The sequence below is a fragment of the Pimephales promelas genome, chromosome 10, assembly GCF_988280905.1.
Source record: "Pimephales promelas chromosome 10, fPimPro1.hap1.1, whole genome shotgun sequence".
NCBI classification, from domain to species: Eukaryota; Metazoa; Chordata; class Actinopteri; order Cypriniformes; family Leuciscidae; genus Pimephales; species Pimephales promelas.
The window spans coordinates 24,979,346-25,000,066 of NC_142778.1; the positions used below are offsets into that span (position 1 = coordinate 24,979,346).

At 37.8% G+C, this 20,721-nt stretch overlaps 1 protein-coding gene across 8 annotated transcripts in view; it reads left to right on the forward strand.

Annotated features, from left to right (window-relative positions):
- bicd1a (BICD cargo adaptor 1a) overlaps window positions 1-20,721 on the forward strand; it is a 103,235-nt gene that overhangs the window by 79,814 nt on the left and 2,700 nt on the right. For 5 of the 8 annotated variants that reach the window (XM_089116347.1, XM_089116346.1, XM_089116348.1 and 2 more), the window contains 6 exons: window positions 3,286-3,498; window positions 7,074-7,226; window positions 8,099-8,575; window positions 13,291-14,400; window positions 14,492-14,643; window positions 16,233-18,726. In XM_089116347.1, coding sequence (XP_088972473.1) covers window positions 3,286-3,498; window positions 7,074-7,226; window positions 8,099-8,575; window positions 13,291-14,400; window positions 14,492-14,643; window positions 16,233-16,911 — 2,784 coding nt within the window. In that variant the 3' untranslated portion in view covers window positions 16,912-18,726. Of the gene's footprint in view, window positions 1-3,285; window positions 3,499-7,073; window positions 7,227-8,098; window positions 8,576-13,290; window positions 14,401-14,491; window positions 14,644-16,232; window positions 18,727-20,721 lie in introns of those variants that run through there. The other 3 variants (XM_089116351.1, XM_089116352.1, XM_089116353.1) reach the window with 1 other exon arrangement.

Here is a 20,721-nt window from a genome sequence, read left to right on the forward strand (position 1 = left end):
TTCTACATTATACAGCAAAGGACCAGTCTCTGTGGTCATAGCAACGTCCTATACGTGAGTTCGATATGTCTCTTTCTCTCTCTTGTTCTCTCTCAGAGCGCAGCTGGGAGGCAGAGGGCCTTCAGCAGGGATTCTGGGACATTGACAGGCCCTCATTTTAAATCACAATGAGAGCTTATTCACACTTCTGTCACTGAATTAATGAAAGTGGTGTATCCATTTGCTGTTGTGCCTTAATTCTCTCCAGAGTTCAGCAATCAAAAAGAAAGAAAAAAATGTAAAAGAAAAACTGTGAGTATTAAAGGGATAGTGCACCCAACAATGATTCATAGAATTTGAAAGAAATTCTGAATCCATACAGTAAGAAATAGACCAAACCGTAATTCATTATTTACTGATAATGTTGTGGCAGTGAGTTGTTATCGACTGAAGCCTAGTATTGAATAGAACCTGTGGAAAGTGCGAAGTGCATCATAAATCAAATGCCTGACAATAATAAAATGTAGGAAAGACTTCATTATTCATGTTCATGAAATGGGTGAGTATGATAAATAGTCTGTGGTCACAACAGACAATATACTCTGATTTACTATAAAGGCACTAAAAAAGAATTCTAAAAAATGTTTACACTAATATGCAGATAATATTTGCTCATAAGGCTGAACTGTTAATGTGATAAATAATGACTGATTGTGCATTTATTTATACATTTTTAGAACGATTATAATTACTTTTTTGCAATGGGACATTTTTAAAAAATATTTTTTTTATAAAACGTTATAAAACTTTGTTTTATTTATAAATATATGTATAATATATATTTACATATGATTAAAGTTTTTGGATTTACACAAACAACTTTTTTAAATATTGTATTTCTTAAGCTTTTTCAGATATTAGGCTGTTAAAAAAAAAAAAAAAAATTACCGAATTGCACAAATGATTCTGAACTGCCTGAACCCAGTCGTCAGTTATTTCAATATTATAAACCTGCGTAGATTCATGCAGGAAGTTACAAATAAGCACAGCCCATTCTCACCCCCAAGGTGTCACTTAACTGACGCCTTGGGAAGCATTTGGACATGCTTCAATATCTGACGCTTTAGGCGCCCTTTAGCGTCAGTTAGATGACGCCCTAGGATCGGGTGTACCCTACCCCCACCCCACACCTAAACCTAACCGCGTCCTCTAACAGACGCTTTCCTTTAGCGTCAGTTAGATGACGCCGTAGGATCGCGTCATGTAAGTGACGCTAAAGGGCGCCTAAAACATCAAATATTGAAGCATGGTCAAAGATGACGCCTTGGAGTGAGAATGCGTTGATAAGCAATGGTCTTCATTTTCTGCCTACAAACATCTACTTTGAGCATCCCTCAAACTCTACAGTAGATGTAGCTAAGGCCTGGAAGACTTTGCTTTATGTTGTCAACAGTTCGAGAAGACACTGTTTTTTGCACTGCGAAAGCAAGGAGGCTCAAATTGGTACAGTAAAACCAACGGCATTTTTACTGTTCATATCATTGTTCTGTAAGCGGTAGACGAATCAAAACAGAGCAACAGATCCGACCAATTAGAGCAGAGTAGGCTCTCAGAAAGGTGAAGTTTAGAGAGACCGAATCCCTTAATTAACCGTTTCAGACTCTTTTTTTGACCTTGGATGCATTTATGTTGTAAGTTAGAAATGACTGGAATTGATTCAGTGTTTTAATTCTTTGACAGTTTCTAAATCCACATCAGCAACTTTTTAACCTCCTCCACTCTTCAGTCAGATTTGTTGCAAGATGCCATCTACTAGGACTCCAATTGATTTTTAGTGCATCTTCGATTGATTTTCTCTTTTGAAGGTCTCTGCTGGTCTCATTCCAGTCATGATTTGCTTATAAAATGGTCCTGGTATATTAGTAACATCACAGAGTTTATTACCTGCACCAGCAGATTATGATATGTGATGTGCTTTACAGATGTACTGCACATGTGCTAATCTACATGTAATGTAATGAAATTATAAAATGAGGATTTAACTATTTAATAACCCTTATTATTTTTAATAACCCTAATATACTGATTGAGGTGTGAGAGCCTTGCGATAAGTTTACACTTATCCTGTTTCCTGTTTACCATACTGTCATCTTCCAATCAAGACAGGATGCTTAAGTCATGAAACGCCGGATCTGCATGGGGTGAAAACCTGTGTCAGGGGAATCGGAACACTGTTTCTATTGATCAGATCGAGCAGCTGAAATATTATCTCAGTTACCTTGAAGTGCAGCACTTTGCCTGGGCAGGTGATGTTGAAATGTGGGCTCTCTTCAGCAGAAGCCAATTTTTAATTTAATTGGCATTAAACTTGCATTGAAAAACACATCACATATTGTACTATCTAACCATAATGGTGATACATACTTGCTATACATAGTTGAGTGCTGACATCTCGGTCAAATCTGAGCAAGATCTAGTCTGTCATATTGTAATGACACATTATTGTGTGTTTTTATGGAGAGTCACTTAATTGTTCTTGACAATTGCTAACGGCACATATCCATCAATGTGATAATTGATTGCTCATTTGTTATAAATCGGTATGTTCTTATGCAATGCAAAGACTCAATATGCCTGAATATGTTTTTCTGAAATAGAATATGTGCAGCATACAGAAATATGTTTTAAAAAATAATTTGCTACAATGTTTACACAAATTCATTGTGTGAGTCTATAACTTCGAAAATGAATCTGATTAATTGAATGATACTTTTTCTGAGACTTTTACAATAATGATATTGAATGGTTACGTTGGGGGTTGAGTTAAGAACGTTGCATGTGGCTCTGATTGTATAGTACACTTTCAGACAAATATAGTAGATTTTTTTGTATTGTGAAATATTATCACAATTTAAAATAACTTTTCTCTTTTAAAAATATTTTAAAATGTAATTTATTCCTGTGATGGTAAAAGCTGAATCTTCAGCATCATTACTCTAGTCTTCGGTGTCACCTTCAGAAATCATTTTAACATCATTTATACCTAATATTTGTGTGGATAGGTTTTTTCAGGATTCTTTAATGAATAGAAAGTTCAAAAGAACAGCATTTATTTTAAATAGAAATCTTTTATAGCATTGATTTTAAATGTCTTCTGCTACTTTTGATCAATTTAATGCATCCTTTCCTGATGGTATGCTGTTGTGAACATACCCATAATTTCTGTAGAAATTTCTATAAATTGAACACTGATGTGCCATTTTTTTCCTCCCTATTCCTCAGTCTCTGTCGTTTATTTTCCTCTAGGCGTTCGGCCAGGCCTACACCACCCAGCGTAAAGTAGCAGAGGATGGTGAGACAAACGAAGAGACGTTGCTGCAGGAGTCTGCCTCTAAAGAGGCCTATTACATGGGACGACTGGTGGACCTTCAAACTCAGCTCAAACTGAGCAGCTCCGTGGCCTCCAACGCCCAAGCGGAGACCGAACGTCTCAACGCTCTGGTGCAAGACCTCAGAGAGGTGAGTTGTGTATTTTCTTGTACTGGTGGTGGAACTGCCATCAGCACACATTACACAGTACATAAGTTAGTACACCCTTTCTGAAAGTAATTAATTTCATGAAGTTTATCTTGGACCAAAGGGTTATTTTGAGGGCAGTGAGTCTGTGTGCGTGTAGTGTGTCAGCAGTCAATGGTGTCAGGGTCAGAGACTGTCGCCATAGCGCATTGTAGGGGGCAAATCCATGGCTAAGCTGGGGCATAAGAGAAATACCCTGAGGTCGGCACAAAGACACACTGTACACACACACGGCCACTGCTGTCCTATGAGACAGGGAATTTCATGAAGTTTTTCACCCTGCGGTAATTATCACAGTACAAACAGGTACTCTGACAGCCTAGATTACATTAAAATTTGCGTTTTTATTAATTTATAGGACAAATAATCAATGGAACGCCATCTCTTCTCTGACATATGTTCTCTGGTGCGAGGGTGGGACATCCTGTCACTCACATGACATCACAGCATTAGTAAACCACAACCGTCCAATCAATTACCGATGGACAAAAATCAAGTCCCTACCTATAATTTTTCTTGTTCGAGAAGCCATTTCAATATTTGTAGATATTTGTAGATTGTAGACCAATTCGCTATTTGTAGATAGCCATTTCAAAAGTGGCTTTAGAAATCAATGTATTGTTTGTTTAATCCTGCTCTTGGTAAATGTCTTTTAGAAAAGCAGTTATATTTTATCAATAGAAAAAAAATGACATTACCTGCAAAAGTTTTCCTGCATTGTTTTTTTTTTTTTTTTTTTTGCATTTCAATGTTGTCAAGACAAATCCCCTTTTTTTTCCAATTGATATCAATGTATCGATGTAATGTAATGTTATTTGAGACGTATGGTGTGCGCCATACATTTTAGACCCGCACAATGTGTTCATAACTTCTATTTCACACGTTGTTTGAGAGTTGATCATATGATTCCTTGAAGTCTTCTAACATTTTTTCTATGTTAAAATACTTGTTGATATTCGAGTTTACTGTACAGGAACAATATAAGAAAGCAATTCGTAGACTGACTTCCCAAAAATCTGTGCGGGTTTGAGACGGGTCTTTCTATTTGTTGACCAATGGAAGAGGGTAGGGCAGAATGAGTTTTAGGAAGTCATTATCTTTGCAATGCCATTTGGTGCCTGTAGGTTAAATTTTAGCCTTTGTGTACTTCATAATGTTTGTGGAGTATTTTAGCCTTAAAACCAGCATTACTATTGCAGTTTCTGGCACAGCACATACTAGTTTGCTCTACTTTGCTGTTTAAGTACTGCACTGCCCTTGACCCCTGAGTGTGTGAAGCCTATGATTACCACTGCTACAATAGAGCTGTAGTGGGACATAATTGGTCAGTAATCCCCTGGAGTTCATGCCCAGCTCATTTGAACTGGCCTGGCATTGCTTAAAATATGCAATGAGACATCACATCCTCTGGGTGAGCTGTGATATTGTGTGCAGTAATCAATATACCAGCTCATGGGAAGGTCATTGTCCAGGGTGTGCAAAATATCTTACACTATAACAATGTTTGATCTTTTTATTCCAGTAATGAGTGGCAAATTTATTGGAGATAGCTTCAGTTAAATGTGGATAGAATTTGTTGAATGTCTACAGACATTTTTTCCCCATAGATACAATATAGGATGTCATATATATATATATTTAAATATATACACACACACACACACACACATAAAAATCTTGAAAGAAGTCACCATGGCACACAGATAATATGAAATAAATAATATTGTGAAATTATTACAATTTGAAATTAAATACAATTAAATATATACAATTTAAAAATCTTCAGCATCATTACTCCAGTCTTCAGTGTCACGAGATCTTTCAGAAATCATTCTGTTGATATGGAAACATTTATTATTATTATTATCAATGTTGAAAACAATAATGCCGTTTTGTTTTTGTTTTTTTGTTTTTTTCAGGATTCTTTGAAAAAATAGACTATATAAATGTCTTGACTGTTACTTTTGGCCAATTTAATGCATGCTTGGTGAATAAAAGTTTCAATTCTTTTATTAATCTCAGAAAAAAAAAGTCTTACTGTCCTCAGACTTTTGATTGGTATCATACATATTATTCAGATTATTAAAATATGCATGCAATGCACCTCACGCCTGTCCGACTGCCCAATCAGCATCTAGGTTTCTCCCAAGGGCAGGCTGGCTCTGTTCCCATGTCTGTTCCACACCTTTAACTCTTCATCAGCAGTTTTGCCCAGTTTGTGCAATGGTAGGGGGTGGGGGGTTCACTCTAAGCAATTGGGATTTTCTAGCAATCTGCTCTTGAAGAATTTCAAAGTATTTCAAAGATTACTACTCTGTGAATGCTTGTGCAAACGAAAGGGCCGGTACCTTGGTAGAAAGCCATAAAGAGGTACCTTTTTTGACCACTCATTGTGGCTCACTTTTATATAGATTAATGCTACAGTACATTCTCAGAAACATTTAGATTTAGACAATGTTTTGTCTTTTTGTTGTCACATTCTGTTTAAGCTGTTAAAGAAGCCTTTGTTTCGGCTTTCCCATATAGTTTGAACTTTGAGGAAGAAAGTGCTGACTTGGTTTCCTCTGACGGAAAGCAATTTGTGACCCAGCATTCTTGTCTGCACAAGTATGGACATGATCAGTATCATCATAGACTCTAACTCACAGACACAATGCTATTATATGTAAGCCTGAAGGATCTTTATATGTTGCTTAGAAAGATTCATCATGGCATACTCCCACATACCACCACAATAATAAAAATAAGGAGACTCTAAATGGATATATAGGATTTATTTCTGCTAATTGTTTATTTTATTTTATTAATAGCCTCTTTTCAGAGATTTAGTTCTCAGTAAACATTGAAATTACAACAAATAAAGTGGACAGACTGCATAGGTGGATTGGACTTTTTGGCACTTCAACTGGTTTACATCTTAACATTAAGAACGTTCCCCATGTGTCTACCTGGGTACTAATAGATCTCAGACTGTGCCATTACAACTAGGTATCCCTCTGGGGTCAGTGTTGGGTCCTATTCTGTATAGTATTTATATGCTGCCTCTTGGGCAGATTATCCAGAAGTAATGCCTGAGCTGTCATTGCTATGCTCTCGAAACCCAGATTTATATTTGGACTCAGCCTTATTTCACTTCTGCCTCTTCAACTCTCTCTGCTTATAAATAAAGGCATGGATGAAACATAACTTCCTTAAATTAAATTATTCTAAAACTGAAATTGTTAATTCACACTCAATTCAATTCACACAACCTGATGCAGAAAGGCTTTATTACATCTAGGCTTGATTACTGTAATGCAATTTTTTGGGTCTACCTGCAAATTCCATTAAGAGGTTGCAATTTCTACAAAATTCAGCTGCCCATCTCTTGACATGTCTACATCTTTACACCAACACATTACCCTTGTGCTTCTTCAATTGCACTGGCTCCCAGTTCAATCTTCTGAAATGGGGTCATGCTCAAAAAGCCGAATGACTCACTTTTTTTCTGTGTTGTCCTTCCCATTTCTCTCTTTCAGAATAATGATATTTTAGAGCTACAGAGGAGCAGGATGAGAGAGGAAATAAGAGAGTATAAGTTCAGAGAGACCAGACTGCTGCAGGACTACACTGAATTGGAGGAGGAGAACATCACTCTACAGAAACTAGTGTCAACACTAAAGCAGAATCAGGTATGCTATTTACACACTCTAATTGTGAAACACAATGTCGTTTTATGTGAACAAAAGCCAGTATACTTACATAAATGAATTGTTTCTTTTCTACTTACAGAGGACATAGTTTTTTGTAAATAATTTTAAATAGTTTTTCTTCACACTAGCCTGTCAGGTTTCTTGCACCAAAATGTCCACAATTTAGTTTTAGCCCCTTCCCTGTTCAAAATTAAGCAGGCTGTTTTTCCTACTGTAGCTTCAAGCGTAACATGATTTGTCCAAGTAGGTCATGTTTCTGGATCACCATCCTTGTTGATCCTGAAACGACATTCCTTTTAACCAATCAAATTTGAGGGCTAGGTTTAAGGTTGGGGTTCGGGGGTTACAACAACATTTTCATAATGATTTAGGAGGATAAGATTTAGGACTATGATTTTATAGGAGGATTTGATGGGAAAGCATGTTTACTTATAAACATGTTCTACTTTGGGGAAATCACATTGTGTGTACTGCCAAATTACCTTAGATGTTATTGGATAACATATTTTTAAGTAAAATTAATATAAATACACCCACCAATTTGCAAAAAATAGTAAAAATAATAAATACAAATTATAGTACAAAAAATATTAAACAAATAATTTAGTCACATTTCAGCTAAATGTTTACCATAATTATTTACTTAACATATTTTATGTATATGTATATACATATATAATAGTATACAATATATTATACATTATAACATTATAATCTGCTTTAACTATAAGTGTAGATGTAAACGCTAAAAAGCATGTTTAATTATGTGCTATATTAGGTAATGAGATCAGTTATTTACTAAATTTATATAATGTTGTATGTATAATTGTCAACCCTTTTCAAATTTACAGGTGGAATACGAAGGTCTAAAGCATGAAATCAAAGTATTTGAGGAAGAGACGGTGCTTCTCAACAGCCAGCTGGAAGATGCTTTGCGCCTGAAAGATATCTCTGAAAGCCAGTTGGAGGAGGCATTGGATGCTCTGAAGAGTGAGAGAGAGCAAAAGAACAATATCAGAAAGGAGCTGGCCCATCAGCTCAGCCTGACAGAGAGTGTGTATGGAGCCAGCACCCACCTGGCCATCTCTGCTGTGGAGGGATTGAAGTTCGCAGAGGAGGCTGCGACCAACGGCACGTCTGCATCCGGGTCTAGCCCCAACAATGAGGATAGTAACCGATGTAATGACTGCAATGGCCATGGACCAAAGGTGAATGGAGAATATCACCGAACGGGAGGTAGGAAGGGAGAGGTGTTGCACCCCGTCTCTGATCTTTTCAGCGAACTCAACCTGTCTGAGATACAGAAACTCAAGCAACAGCTCCTACAGGTTAGTCACATGACACTTAAGGCATAAAAAATATAGGGATTGCAACAAAACCAGATGAAATTAAGCTGGAGAGCAACATTTGTTTAATTTGATTTCTTTGAATTAAACACTTAATCTTAAAGATAGGGCAGGGGATTTTGTGCTTCTAACTCAGTGGCGGTAAGTGGATTAGGATTTAGAAAAAATGGTCAAAAAAGAAAATTGCACACCCCTTTCTCGAAGAAATCTTCGAGAATCTTCTAGACGAACAGCTTACAGTCGGTGTTGATGTGATGGCGAATCCTCCTCGTCCTCCTTTCATTCCCTCTTGGGACCTCTCAGTGGTTCTAAATGGTCTGCAGAGTGCTCCCTTTGAGCCTCTACAATCAGTGGAGCTTAAGTTCCTGTCAATGAAGACAGCGCTCCTGGTTGCATCAGCCTCCATTTAAGAGGGTAGGGCACGCATTTTCTGTAGATGAAGCCTGGAATTCGGGCCGGGAAAATCTAATTTTCTCACATGACCCTGAGACCCTGGCCTGGATATGTGTGCAAGGTTCCTACCACTCCCTTCTGGGACCAGATCGTGAACTTGCAAGCGCTGCCCCTGGAGGAGGCAGACCCAGCCTTGGCACTGCTCTGTCCAGTACGCGCACTTCGTGCCTACGTACAGTAGACAGGATACAGTGTTTCATGGACCTCAGACCAGGTCTTTGTCTGTTATGGTGGGAAGCTCAAGGGAAAGGCTCTGTCCAAGCAAAGGCTGTCCCTCTGGATAGTGGACGCTATTGTTTTGGCATACCAGCAGCAAGGTTGACCGTGCCCCCTTGGTGTGACTGCCGACTCCACCCAGAGTGTGGCAACCTCTAGCGCATGGCGCCTCGCTAACAGACACCTACAGAGCTGCAGGCTGGGCGACACCCCTTACATTCACCAGGTTCTACAATCTCCGAGTGGAGCCTGTGTCCGTCCATGTACTCGCTTCAACCAGACGGTACTAGGACCCATAGATATCTATATAAAGGCTAGATATCTCGTCCGCGCTGCTGGCCAATGGTGGTCGACGTCAGCAGCTGGCGGCCATCTTGTCACAGGCAGCTCGCTCACTGGTAACATTGTTTTAATGGTGCATGTACTTTTTAAATCACCGTAACTTGCTCAATTTTCTACCGATTTTCAAACGGTCTGGTTTGTTATAAACGGCAGAGATGTAGTTATGATACTGCATACTTATGAATAATAAGTGTATGAATAAATAATCATCCAAAATTATAGCCACGTTAATAACGTTTGTAAGAAACCAAACCGTTTGTAAATCCGTCAAGATTTCAACGAGATAAGAGTATTTCTTAAATCAGATACCACAGAGCCCGCCAGAAAGCCTGTCTGTGACAAGATGGCCGCTGGTGATGACGATAAATACTCCGTCGTGAGACATCTAGCCTTTATATAGATATATATGCTAGGACCCGCTCAGGTGTCTTCGCGTGCTCGCTATTCCACTCCACGGACTGGATACATGCAATATTCTCCTCGGGTGAGCCTCATTATCCCTGAGTTTTTCCAGCACTGCTGACGTCGACGCCAGTGTCTATTGCCAGCGCATTGGCTAGGTGCCTCCCATGTGCATGGTCCCTCCTCTAAATGACCCCCACACGTCTATTTCCACTGTAAGCCTTTCTGAGCATGTGTCTTTCCCTTGGCAAACCACCATGCCACAAAAGGGGTTGAAGTATTCCACCTGCGGCTGTACACCCCAGTGTTTCTCCATATGGATCCCTCTGGATCATATGTGTATTCTCGGTTACGTATGTAACCCTCGTTCCCTGAGAAGTCCGTCTTCTTGCCACTTCCGCTGTACCGCTGGAACAGCCGAGTTCAGTCTTGGCTAAGTGATGCCTTCCTTATTGGTAAAAATACCTTGTATTAAAGATTTTAAGTGTAAATATGAGTGAATGAAAGTTGATTGCAGGAAATGCAATGGTCTATTTTTGGTTTTGGGATGCTACTGTCAGGTTGATTACAATTATGAGTGAGTGCTTTGTGACTGTCCATGTAAAAGCAGGACACAGTAATGTATTTGTATGTGTATGTGTGTGTGTGTGTGTGTGTGTGTGCCACGGGCATATTCAGCAAGAAAGACAGCATGGGACAAGAATAGAAAATCTGCTAGTGCGGACACAGAAACATAGAGAGCTTTGGCTGCTTAAAGGAGTAAATGTTATGGTATATGTAAATCATATATTATATATAAAACAATATAATTTATTAAAATGTATCATTTGAATTTTAAGATAAAATTAATTACGTCTACCTGTAACTGTAATGATCGATTGAAAACACTATAGCCCTTTGGTCATGTATGATAAAAAAAAAATATGTTACCACAGATAAATTCATCCACATAGTCTAAACAGATCAATTTCATGATAAGTATTATATAACATGTTTGCATTTAATGGTCTCCTCTAGGCTAGGGAATGTGGCTGCAGGAGGCTGTTTCCTCTCAAACAGCAAATACATAGCCAGAAGCCTGTTATTTCAGCCTCCTATTGCACAAATTAGCTGCTTGTGCCGCAGTATTAGTTCCTATTTAGATGAGCATTTTACACATTTATATCACTGTTTGGCTAGGATGAATTGTTTTCTCGCCCCTCAAGCAACTGTAATTGCCTGGCATCCAAACAAAAAGTGTTTCCTCATCCTCCCCTATATTGTTCTTCTTGGATCCTCTCCCAAAAGGAATCGATTGTGTTTCCCTAGAGCATCAGAATTAGATGGCTGACGCTTCTGATACAATGAGTGATCAAAAAGCAATTGAGCAGCACTTGAGCTCAATGACAGGAATCACATGTCTGCATTTTTGCTAAATTTGTGACAAGCAAGCTTACACATCTAACTATCACACCTGTCTGTTGAGTGGAATTCCAGATGAAGTGAAATATTCTGTGTTTATATTTTTTGACATTTTCTATCAAGAATATTGTAGATAAGGTCTTTACTAGGGAAAGTGAATTTAATAAAATTAGGCTCCTATGAAAAGCTCTTTTTAAAGGTATCATGTAATTCCTTGATACCTTGATTGCCTTTTTGTTAACATTTCTGTGATTAGTGGGACTAAGCATTCTTGAGAAAAATATTTTTTATTGTTGACTTTCTAAAAGAAGCCTAAACTTCTTTGAAACCCAACCGTGGTTGTATTTATTTGTCAAGGAGTCAAGGTCTGACTGGTATTACTTACTCACTTGCTGCCAGGAGATGTTGTACATTATCTGGACCAAAAAACATCATTGTCCATTGGCAGCAATTGAAAAGTAGCTGTGTTCAGATGGAATAAGATAGGAAGGAGCATAAATACGATTTTTTTCATTATATTATAGTATAGCCAGTCGAGCTACTTTAGTTTAAATTTGAAACTTGGCATTGTGTACTGCAAATATTCTTGACATATTAAAATGGTTACTTTGGATAAATATGACTGCATATATTTTGGGTCATGTTTTTATAATTTAAAATAACTATTTTCAGTTTTTATATATTTTAAAAGGTAATTTATTTCTGTGATGAGAAAGCTCAATTTTCAGCATCATTACTCCAGTCTTTATTGTCACATGATCCCAAGTCATTATAATATGCTTATTTGATACTCAAGAAATATTTCTTATTATCAATGTTGAAATCAGTCTTAAAGTTTTTGTGAAAACTTTGATAATTTTATATTCTTTGATGAGTAGAATCTTCAAAGGAACAACATTTATTTATCTTTTGTAACAATATAAAAGAATAAAAGTATTATTAAGCCCCGTTCACACCGCCAGCGATTTTGTCGCTGTGTGTCGCTAGGCTCTGTACTGTGATGTCGCTTGTGGGCGTTCGTAGTGCTGTCGCTCTAATGTTATTGGTAGACTGCACGTCTGGCCATATCTATACAAAATACCATGACAAGTGATATATACAACTATATAATTTGAATCTGACTGGGAATAAATGACTTTTAAGACTAAAAAGAAACCGGATGCTGTTGGGAGAGTGTTTTTATGTTATCACAGCAGTGTTCAGTGGATTAAATCATTTATCAACGATCGATCAATGAACAAATTAAACTCACTCATATGGTCTCAAATTATAAAAACGTCATTCGAATTTGACAAATAATCAATTTTCTTGTGCCTAGTCAACATAATGCAGGGGAAATTGTAAAATGAACTGCAGCAGTGCTAAACGTGCATCATAAAATTAAAACACTCGAACTATAACGTTAAATGTATGACTTAAACTCACTGAGACTGTCGACAGTTTCTTTTCCATGCATCATTTTATTATCCATGTTTGTGGTTGCAGTCAAATCATATAAAACAGTGAAATCGTCCTCAAACTCTTTCTGTCTTGCCTGCACTCGAGGCGGTGACGTGAGCTCCACTGAAAGTCTTCTTTCCTATTGGTTGTCGCTCGCGAAAATCGCTTATCATTTGCATAAAGTTGAAAATTCTCGCCTTTTGTCGCTTGTCTCTTGTCGCTTGACACGCCCACATTCTGTCGCCAACGGTCATGTGTCGCCGGATGTCACCAGCGCTCCATTGAAATGAATGGGACCTTGTCGCTTTGTCGCTGCGTGTCGCTGGCGGTGTGAACGGGGCTTTACTGATCCCAAAATTTTGAACGATAGTGTACATGACTGGCTATGCTAACGATATATCTTCTTGGTATGTGCTAACTAGCTGCATCTTCTTGTCTACTAGGTTGAGCGAGAGAAGGCGATTCTGCTTACCAACTTGCAGGAATCTCAAACTCAACTGCAGCACACACAAGGCGCCTTAACTGAGCAACACAGTCGCGTTCACCGTCTTACGGAGTGTGTCAATGCTATGAAGCGCCTCCACAGCGACAAGGAGTTTGACACTGAGGAGTCTGAGAAGGCCGACGGGCCCATAAACGGTTGCTGCGAGAATGAGACGGACATCAATGGAATAGAACTTCTGGAGTGCAAATACAGAGTTGCCGTGACTGAGGTCATTGACTTGAAGGCGGAGCTTAAGGCTTTGAAGGAAAAATATAACCAGTCTGTGGAGAGCCAATCAGAAGAAAGCAACCATAGCGAAGGGAAGGTCCAGGCTCTTGAAGAACAGGTGAAATGTTTGGAGAAAGCCTGCCGTGAGGGCCGTGAGCGGGTTAGCAATCTGGAAGCAGAGCTCCGGTGTGCTTCGGGTATGGCTAGTGAAAGTAACGGTATGCTGAATGCAGCTCAGGACGAGCTGGTTACATTTAGTGAGGAACTTGCTCAGCTGTACCACCATGTCTGCTTGTGCAACAACGAGACGCCGAACCGCGTCATGCTGGACTACTACCGCCAGAGCCGGGTCACGCGTAGCGGCAGTCTCAAAGGCCCCGAGGACCCAAGAGCCCTGCTGTCTCCACGTTTAGCTCGCCGTCTCGCGGCTGCTAACTCCTCAGACATGTCCAAGAGTCCTCAAGACTCTCCATCAAAGGAGCCCCTTGGGGAAGGAACTAAAGGGGAAACAGGAAGTCCCAACAGAACCCCCTTTGGTTCGCCAATCAATGGTTCATCTCATTCGCCCTCCCCAATACCAGAGACAGGTGATCTCCGCAGGGAGCCCATGAACATCTATAACCTCAACGCCATCATCCGTGACCAGATCAGGCACCTGCAGAAAGCTGTGGACCGCTCGCTCCAGTTGTCTAGGCAGAGGGCTGCGGCACGAGAGTTGGCACCCATCCTCGATAAGGACAAGGAGAGTTGCATGGAGGAGATCCTGAAGCTCAAATCCCTCTTGAGCACCAAAAGAGAACAGATAGCCACCTTGCGTCTTGTCTTGAAAGCCAACAAACAGGTACTGTAGAAGGTCATGTTTATATGTTTTTGCTACACGCCCCAATATCTCCTGTTTTGTTTGGTCTCTCAAATACACAACTTCTTTTTAGACTGCCGAGGTGGCCCTGGCAAACCTGAAGAGCAAATATGAAAATGAAAAGTCCATGGTGACGGAGACAATGATGAAGCTTAGAAATGAACTGAAGGCCCTCAAAGAAGACGCGGCCACCTTTTCGTCACTGAGGGCAATGTTTGCCACAAGGTACATTATATACATATACATTATATACGGCCATTATATGGTCTTAATATAAACCTAGCATTCCATGATTCTTCTAAAAAAGTGCAATCTTTCTTTAAAACGTACTTGCTACTTTTCTATTCTTCTGATATCACCTAGGTAGGAAACCTACCGATGGCTAAATAGCCGATGGCTAAATAGCCATTTATTTATTGTCATACTGTCGGTAAGAACGGGAGTCGATTTAGGCTCAGATTTATCTTAACGATTCCATAAAGACTTTTTTATTACATTTGACGCATATATTTATCTTATAAATGTATACATTTCATTGCCAAATTATGAGATATTTTTTAATAACAAATAAAGATGATACATATTTTGTTTATTTTGTTTACATCATTAAATGGCTGTCTGCTTTTTAAATAGACCTTTTAATTACTTTATTGACTTAAAATGTATTTTAGTACCAAAAATGGAATTCAATAATTAGCTTGAACTATGTATGAAAATAATTACAACATAACTAATTCTTTAATGTTTATAAAATAATACGGACAAAATGCATTTTATGTAATTTTAGCTACACAATATCATATAAACAACTAGTCAAGCTATGCGTTTGAGTCACACAAAAAAACGGTTTTATGAATCAGATTACAATGGTTGTGTACTCTATGTTTTTGACTGAGTAAAAAGAATTAGACTCATTCATTTTTTTTTCAGGTAATACATTGCTGTAGAAATATGCATTCCATATGCATGTTTTTGACATTTCCTTAGAGTTAAGAGTCTAGATTACTCATGATTCAGCAGTGGCTCTGAACCATTTTTACTCCATGGGCCCCCATTGTCCTCAACAATATTCAAATTCCCCATGATTTCTCCAATTATTTTAATTTACTGAATAACAATTTAGGAGAATGATTTGTAAAAAATATTTTATAAATCACAATTTCTACTCAACATAGTTTAGAGGTTCTACCGTTCTAATGTAGATTCATTATAAAAATGTCCTAGTTTTCTTTCTTTTTTATTAAAGGGATACTCCACTTTTTTTGGAAATAGGCTCATTTTACAACTCTCCCAGAGTTAAAAAGTTGAGTTTGACTGTTTTCAAATCCATCCAGCCGATTTTCTGATATTTAAAAGAATATCAGTAACCATACAGTTTCTGGTCTCATTGACTTCCATAGTATTTTTTTTTTTCCTACTATGGAAGTCAATGAGACCAGAAACTGTCTGGTTACTGATATTCTTCTAAATATCAGAAGATCGGCTGAATGGATTCGAAAATGGTAAAACTCAAACGTTTAACCCTGATGGAGTTGTAAAATGAGCCTATTTCCCCAAAAAAATGGAGTATCCGTTTAACATGACTTTTTCAGGTGTAAAAATCGCTTCTATAAAATATCCAATTCTATTATTATTACTAACTATTCTATATGTATGTGAATCTTGTACTTCATTAAAAAAAAAAGATTTTGATTGGGTGAATTAAAATAATAAACATCTAAAAGCTTGTTTTGTCTTCTATCATTAAATAATTTCTAAGGCCCCCAGATTGAGAACCACTGTTGTACAAGGTGTTCTGATGTTTTATGTTTCAGATGTGACGAGTACGTAACTCAACTGGATGAGATGCAGAGGCAGCTGGCTGCCGCTGAAGATGAAAAGAAGACTCTGAACTCCCTCCTGCGAATGGCCATTCAGCAGAAACTGGCCCTCACACAACGCCTGGAGGACCTGGAGTTTGACCACGAGCAGTCCTACTGTGGCCGTGGAGGGAAAGTGCCAAGAATTAAGAGCAGCCCTCAAAAAGTAAGTCATCGAACTGCACTCACGGCTCCCCCTAGTCCCACTGCATCGGTTTCAAAACCTCCTTCCTGTCCATTCCAAAACAATATGGTTGCATCAGCCTGTAGCTCTCCTTCACTTGATGTTCCTCCTCCATCCTCCTCCTGGACCTCCTCAGCCCAGCCGTTTTTCCTCGGCCAGTCGCAGTGGAACCTGGGCACTCAGACTTTGGTCTTAGACCCACAGACGTTGAGTATAGAGTTTTGCCATATTGTTCATAGTGGAGACTCCGGCCAATCTGATACCCGTGTTCCCAGGTCTGCTCCGACTTCCCCTTACCGTTCTCCTGTCCTGGGCGCTCGCCAACCGTCGCCACGTTCTGTGAGATCCCGCATGCGCTCCAATGCGACTCAGTTCACGTCTTCGACCGCTTCAAGAAACTCTCTAGTCCAGCCTGTGATTCCCAGAATCCCTAGTACTGACCCTCAGTAGGTGACACAGTTTAAGGACAGACTGGTTTCCATCTTGTATGAATGTTTGATTTAACTCAGGGATATAATTGATACTACTTTTACAACAATTATGTTTTGCTATAGATACATTTGGGTCACATCATGGCTTTGTGGGATGGTACTAATATAATGATGAATAAAAATATAAGATTAAATCAAAGAAATTGGACGACCTGTGTTTGTATTATTATTTTTGCGGACTGGGTAAGAAAACAGGTTTTTCCAAGCATAATTGCTGGAATCTGCATCAGTAATGCATTCGGATCACTGGAGGAATTATTCCAAAAAGGTATTGATTGGTGCTTGTATCTGTTGGAATATCATCCCTGCATGTATACTTCCATTTCATGGCTCGATGAAATGGGTGCTACATACTGCATGCCAAGGAGTTTGATGAATGGAGTTTTCAGTTGTTGTTTTTTTGCATTAGCAAACAGCACATCTGACATAACTATAGCTCCATCCACTGGTGATAGTGTGCATTTAAGGATAGAACGATTACCTTTGCCTTTATATCTATGTAGCATCAGTCTTGAAGCTTAGTGAGTGTTTCAAAGTGATTTATACTGGAATTATGAGCAGTAGCCTATCTTTAATCATATTAAACCTGTTCTGAAGATACATTCAAACTGCTGTGCCAGCTAACAGAAAATGCTCAGATCCCAAGACACCCTGTATGATAAAATGTGCCAGAGAGAGCTGTTCTATTCATGGACGCGGCATATGGCAATGCAGGATCTGCCATATGATAATGGAGGGATGGGTTCTTCTTGCATATGCTGCCTGCTACCCAGCTACTGCATTTCATTGAGCTTTAGAGAACAGGCTACAGAGCCACGTCAAATGTGTCATTCATTCATGAGTCATTCTATGAAACAAGTGCCTTTTCAAGTTTGATAAGGATTTTTAAGTAAATTTCTTAATGATTTGAAACATTCTCTCATGCTCATGTTTTAAACAAATGTATTGTGCCATCTCCAGCTAAATTTATTAATTTAAATGTATTTTAACAAAAGGGTTAGTTTAGCCAAAAATTCAAATTAATTTCATTAATTACTCACCTTCATGTCGTTCCAAACACATAAGACTTCCGTTCATCTTCGGAACACAAATGAAGATCTTTTTGATGAAATCTGAGAGAGCTTTGTCCTTCCATTGACAAGCTACACAACTACCACTTTGACGCTTCTAAAAGTTCATAAAGAGATCGAAAAATATTAATTGGGCGGTTTAGCCCAAATTAAAGAAGAGACACAATCGCTTTATATGATGAACATAAACATTCATCTACTCACAGATCAGTTGTGGTAAATGAGGCTCAAGCATGTACGCTTGATGTGCAAGAACCAATGAGGTTCATTCTTGTGTTACGCAGCATGTTTGAGCTTCTGCAAGAACCAGTGAGGTTTGTTCTCAAACATCAAGCAGGTTTGGTTGAGCTTCTGTTTTTGTTCGCTGATCATTGTTTATATTTATATTACTGTATTTTTTTTAAATAAATGAATATTAAATAAAAACAATCCCATTAGCCCTCTGGGCTTCTTCGTAAATGGGTTACACTTAGCTTCCTCCCGGTCAAAAACGGACGAAGCCTTAAAATTTAACTTTACTTTTTCCCAGGATAACCTTTCAAATATATTTTTGTTCTATAATATTTTTTGATTATTATTTAGAATTTTCAGAATTTTTATGATACTTTGCATTAATTATATAATTTTTAAGGTCTATTTTTCCATTAGAATTAATATATATTTTTATTTTATATTTATTTATTTTTTTCAATAAATGCAACAATTCACATCAAAATAGTGTGCCAGCTTTATAAAAAAAAGCGCCAGCTTGTGGCTTTAAAAAATAGTTACATGTGTGCAATGTCCTGTACAGCCTGTAGGCTGCCTATAGCTTCCTATATAAATACACAGGAAGGCTTTTTGATTCCTGTTGTTGTTTTAGACATGATTTTTCTATCTTATTCGTTTTTTTTTTAATTTAGATATACATTTAGATATTCTAAAAGACAACTAATTTATTTGTTTTAACAATTTTTTTTTACAGTAGATAAGTATCAGGTTTTGCATTATGATGACAATCAAACTATAGCATTTGGTTAGAAAGGGAACACAATGCAAACATTTTTGTTACTCAGTATTTGATCATCCAAATAATTGAACAAAATAAGCGATGATTAGTGATAATTCAAAACACTTTGCAGACATTTTTCAATAAATTGGTATTTTTTTTTATAATTTTTTTATTCAATAAGTAATAAAAACTTCATAAGGGAACAATAATTATGATCTAACAGAAATAAACATAAAATAATGCTAATTAATCCTCCATCCTTTCAGGAAATTAACACTTCTTGTCCACTCACTCATTTATTACTAAAAATATCTAAACTAAAATCTAAAAATATATTGAGAAATGCTACCTTTTATTTACATATTTCTTCATCAAAATGTGAATATTTGCTAATGTAGCAAGGAGAATCCCAGAAAAGCATTCTTGTGACAAAAGAAACAAAAACTAGTTTCAAAATTTGCAACAAATAATGGATGACAACTTTTATTGTCATATATACCGGTAATACAAAAATGGCACTCGCTTTTTAGAATGACCTTTGTTTAAGGAGCCGTGGGCCAAAAAGCATTTGACAAGTCAAAGGTTCAGAACATCAGAACATCTCTGTTACTATTGCTCAATCAAGACTGTCCAAGATACTACAGTTCTGTGTTATCATGCTATCATGCAGTTCTGATGGCTGAGAGCGGTTAAATTTACATGTTAAGACAAGCCTTTGGAAAAGAGAGGTGTTTTTCCTAGGAGTGATCAGAGATTTCAGGTCTAGTTTTGTTTTCTAATATTGCTGTTTCCTGTGCCTTGCTTAATGATATGCGATGTGTATTGTGTAGTACAATGTGACTCAGTAGATAGTGTTTGTAAATCACAGAGTTCTATTGTAGTGTAATGGAAACCAGTCTGATCCGCTTCACCTGTGTCACCTTGACATAATATGTCACACTATACAGTATGTCAAATAAATCAGTTACACTTTCATAAATAGATTACAACAGTGACGAGACCCTGTATCATAAAAACACTTTATTATTGCTGGTAATAATGCCCCTTAAAGAGCAGTGGACGTTTCCAATCTCTGCCTGCAGGTGTCAGTGTTTCTAAATTTCACAACCTTTGCCCATTACTGAACGTGTCAAATGCTGTTTTGCCCATGCTAATCAAACCACAGAGCTGTAGTAGTTCTTTTTTTCATATTGGGGCTGTAGATGTGATTGTTTGCAGTATGGAGCTGGATATGTCACTAATGCATTTATACAAACAACCATCCATTCCAACCTAACAAGTGCATAGCAACGTTTTCAAAAATATATAAAGTCTGGGCAGTTGGATAGCAATGCTAATATTGCTATGCAATATTAGCATTGGGGATATTAATGTCTACATATTGCTCTAGATATTTTTATGTTCTCTTTGCTTGACAACATCACCTATAATGTACAGTATTAAACCTTACTTTTTGTCTTGTTAAATGTGTAAACGTGTGTACGCACTCTCTCATTAACAAAGCTGCAACACTGTAGTATATCATTTGTGCCTGACATTTAAAAGCTTGAAGTCTGTAATATTTTCATTTATTAAAGAAACTAATACATTTAAGATGCAGTAAATAAATTGAAATTGACAGAAAGGACGTGTGTTGAATATACAACATACTGTTGAATATGAACTTTCTATTTATCAAAGAATCCTGAAAAAAAGGATCAGTGTCCAC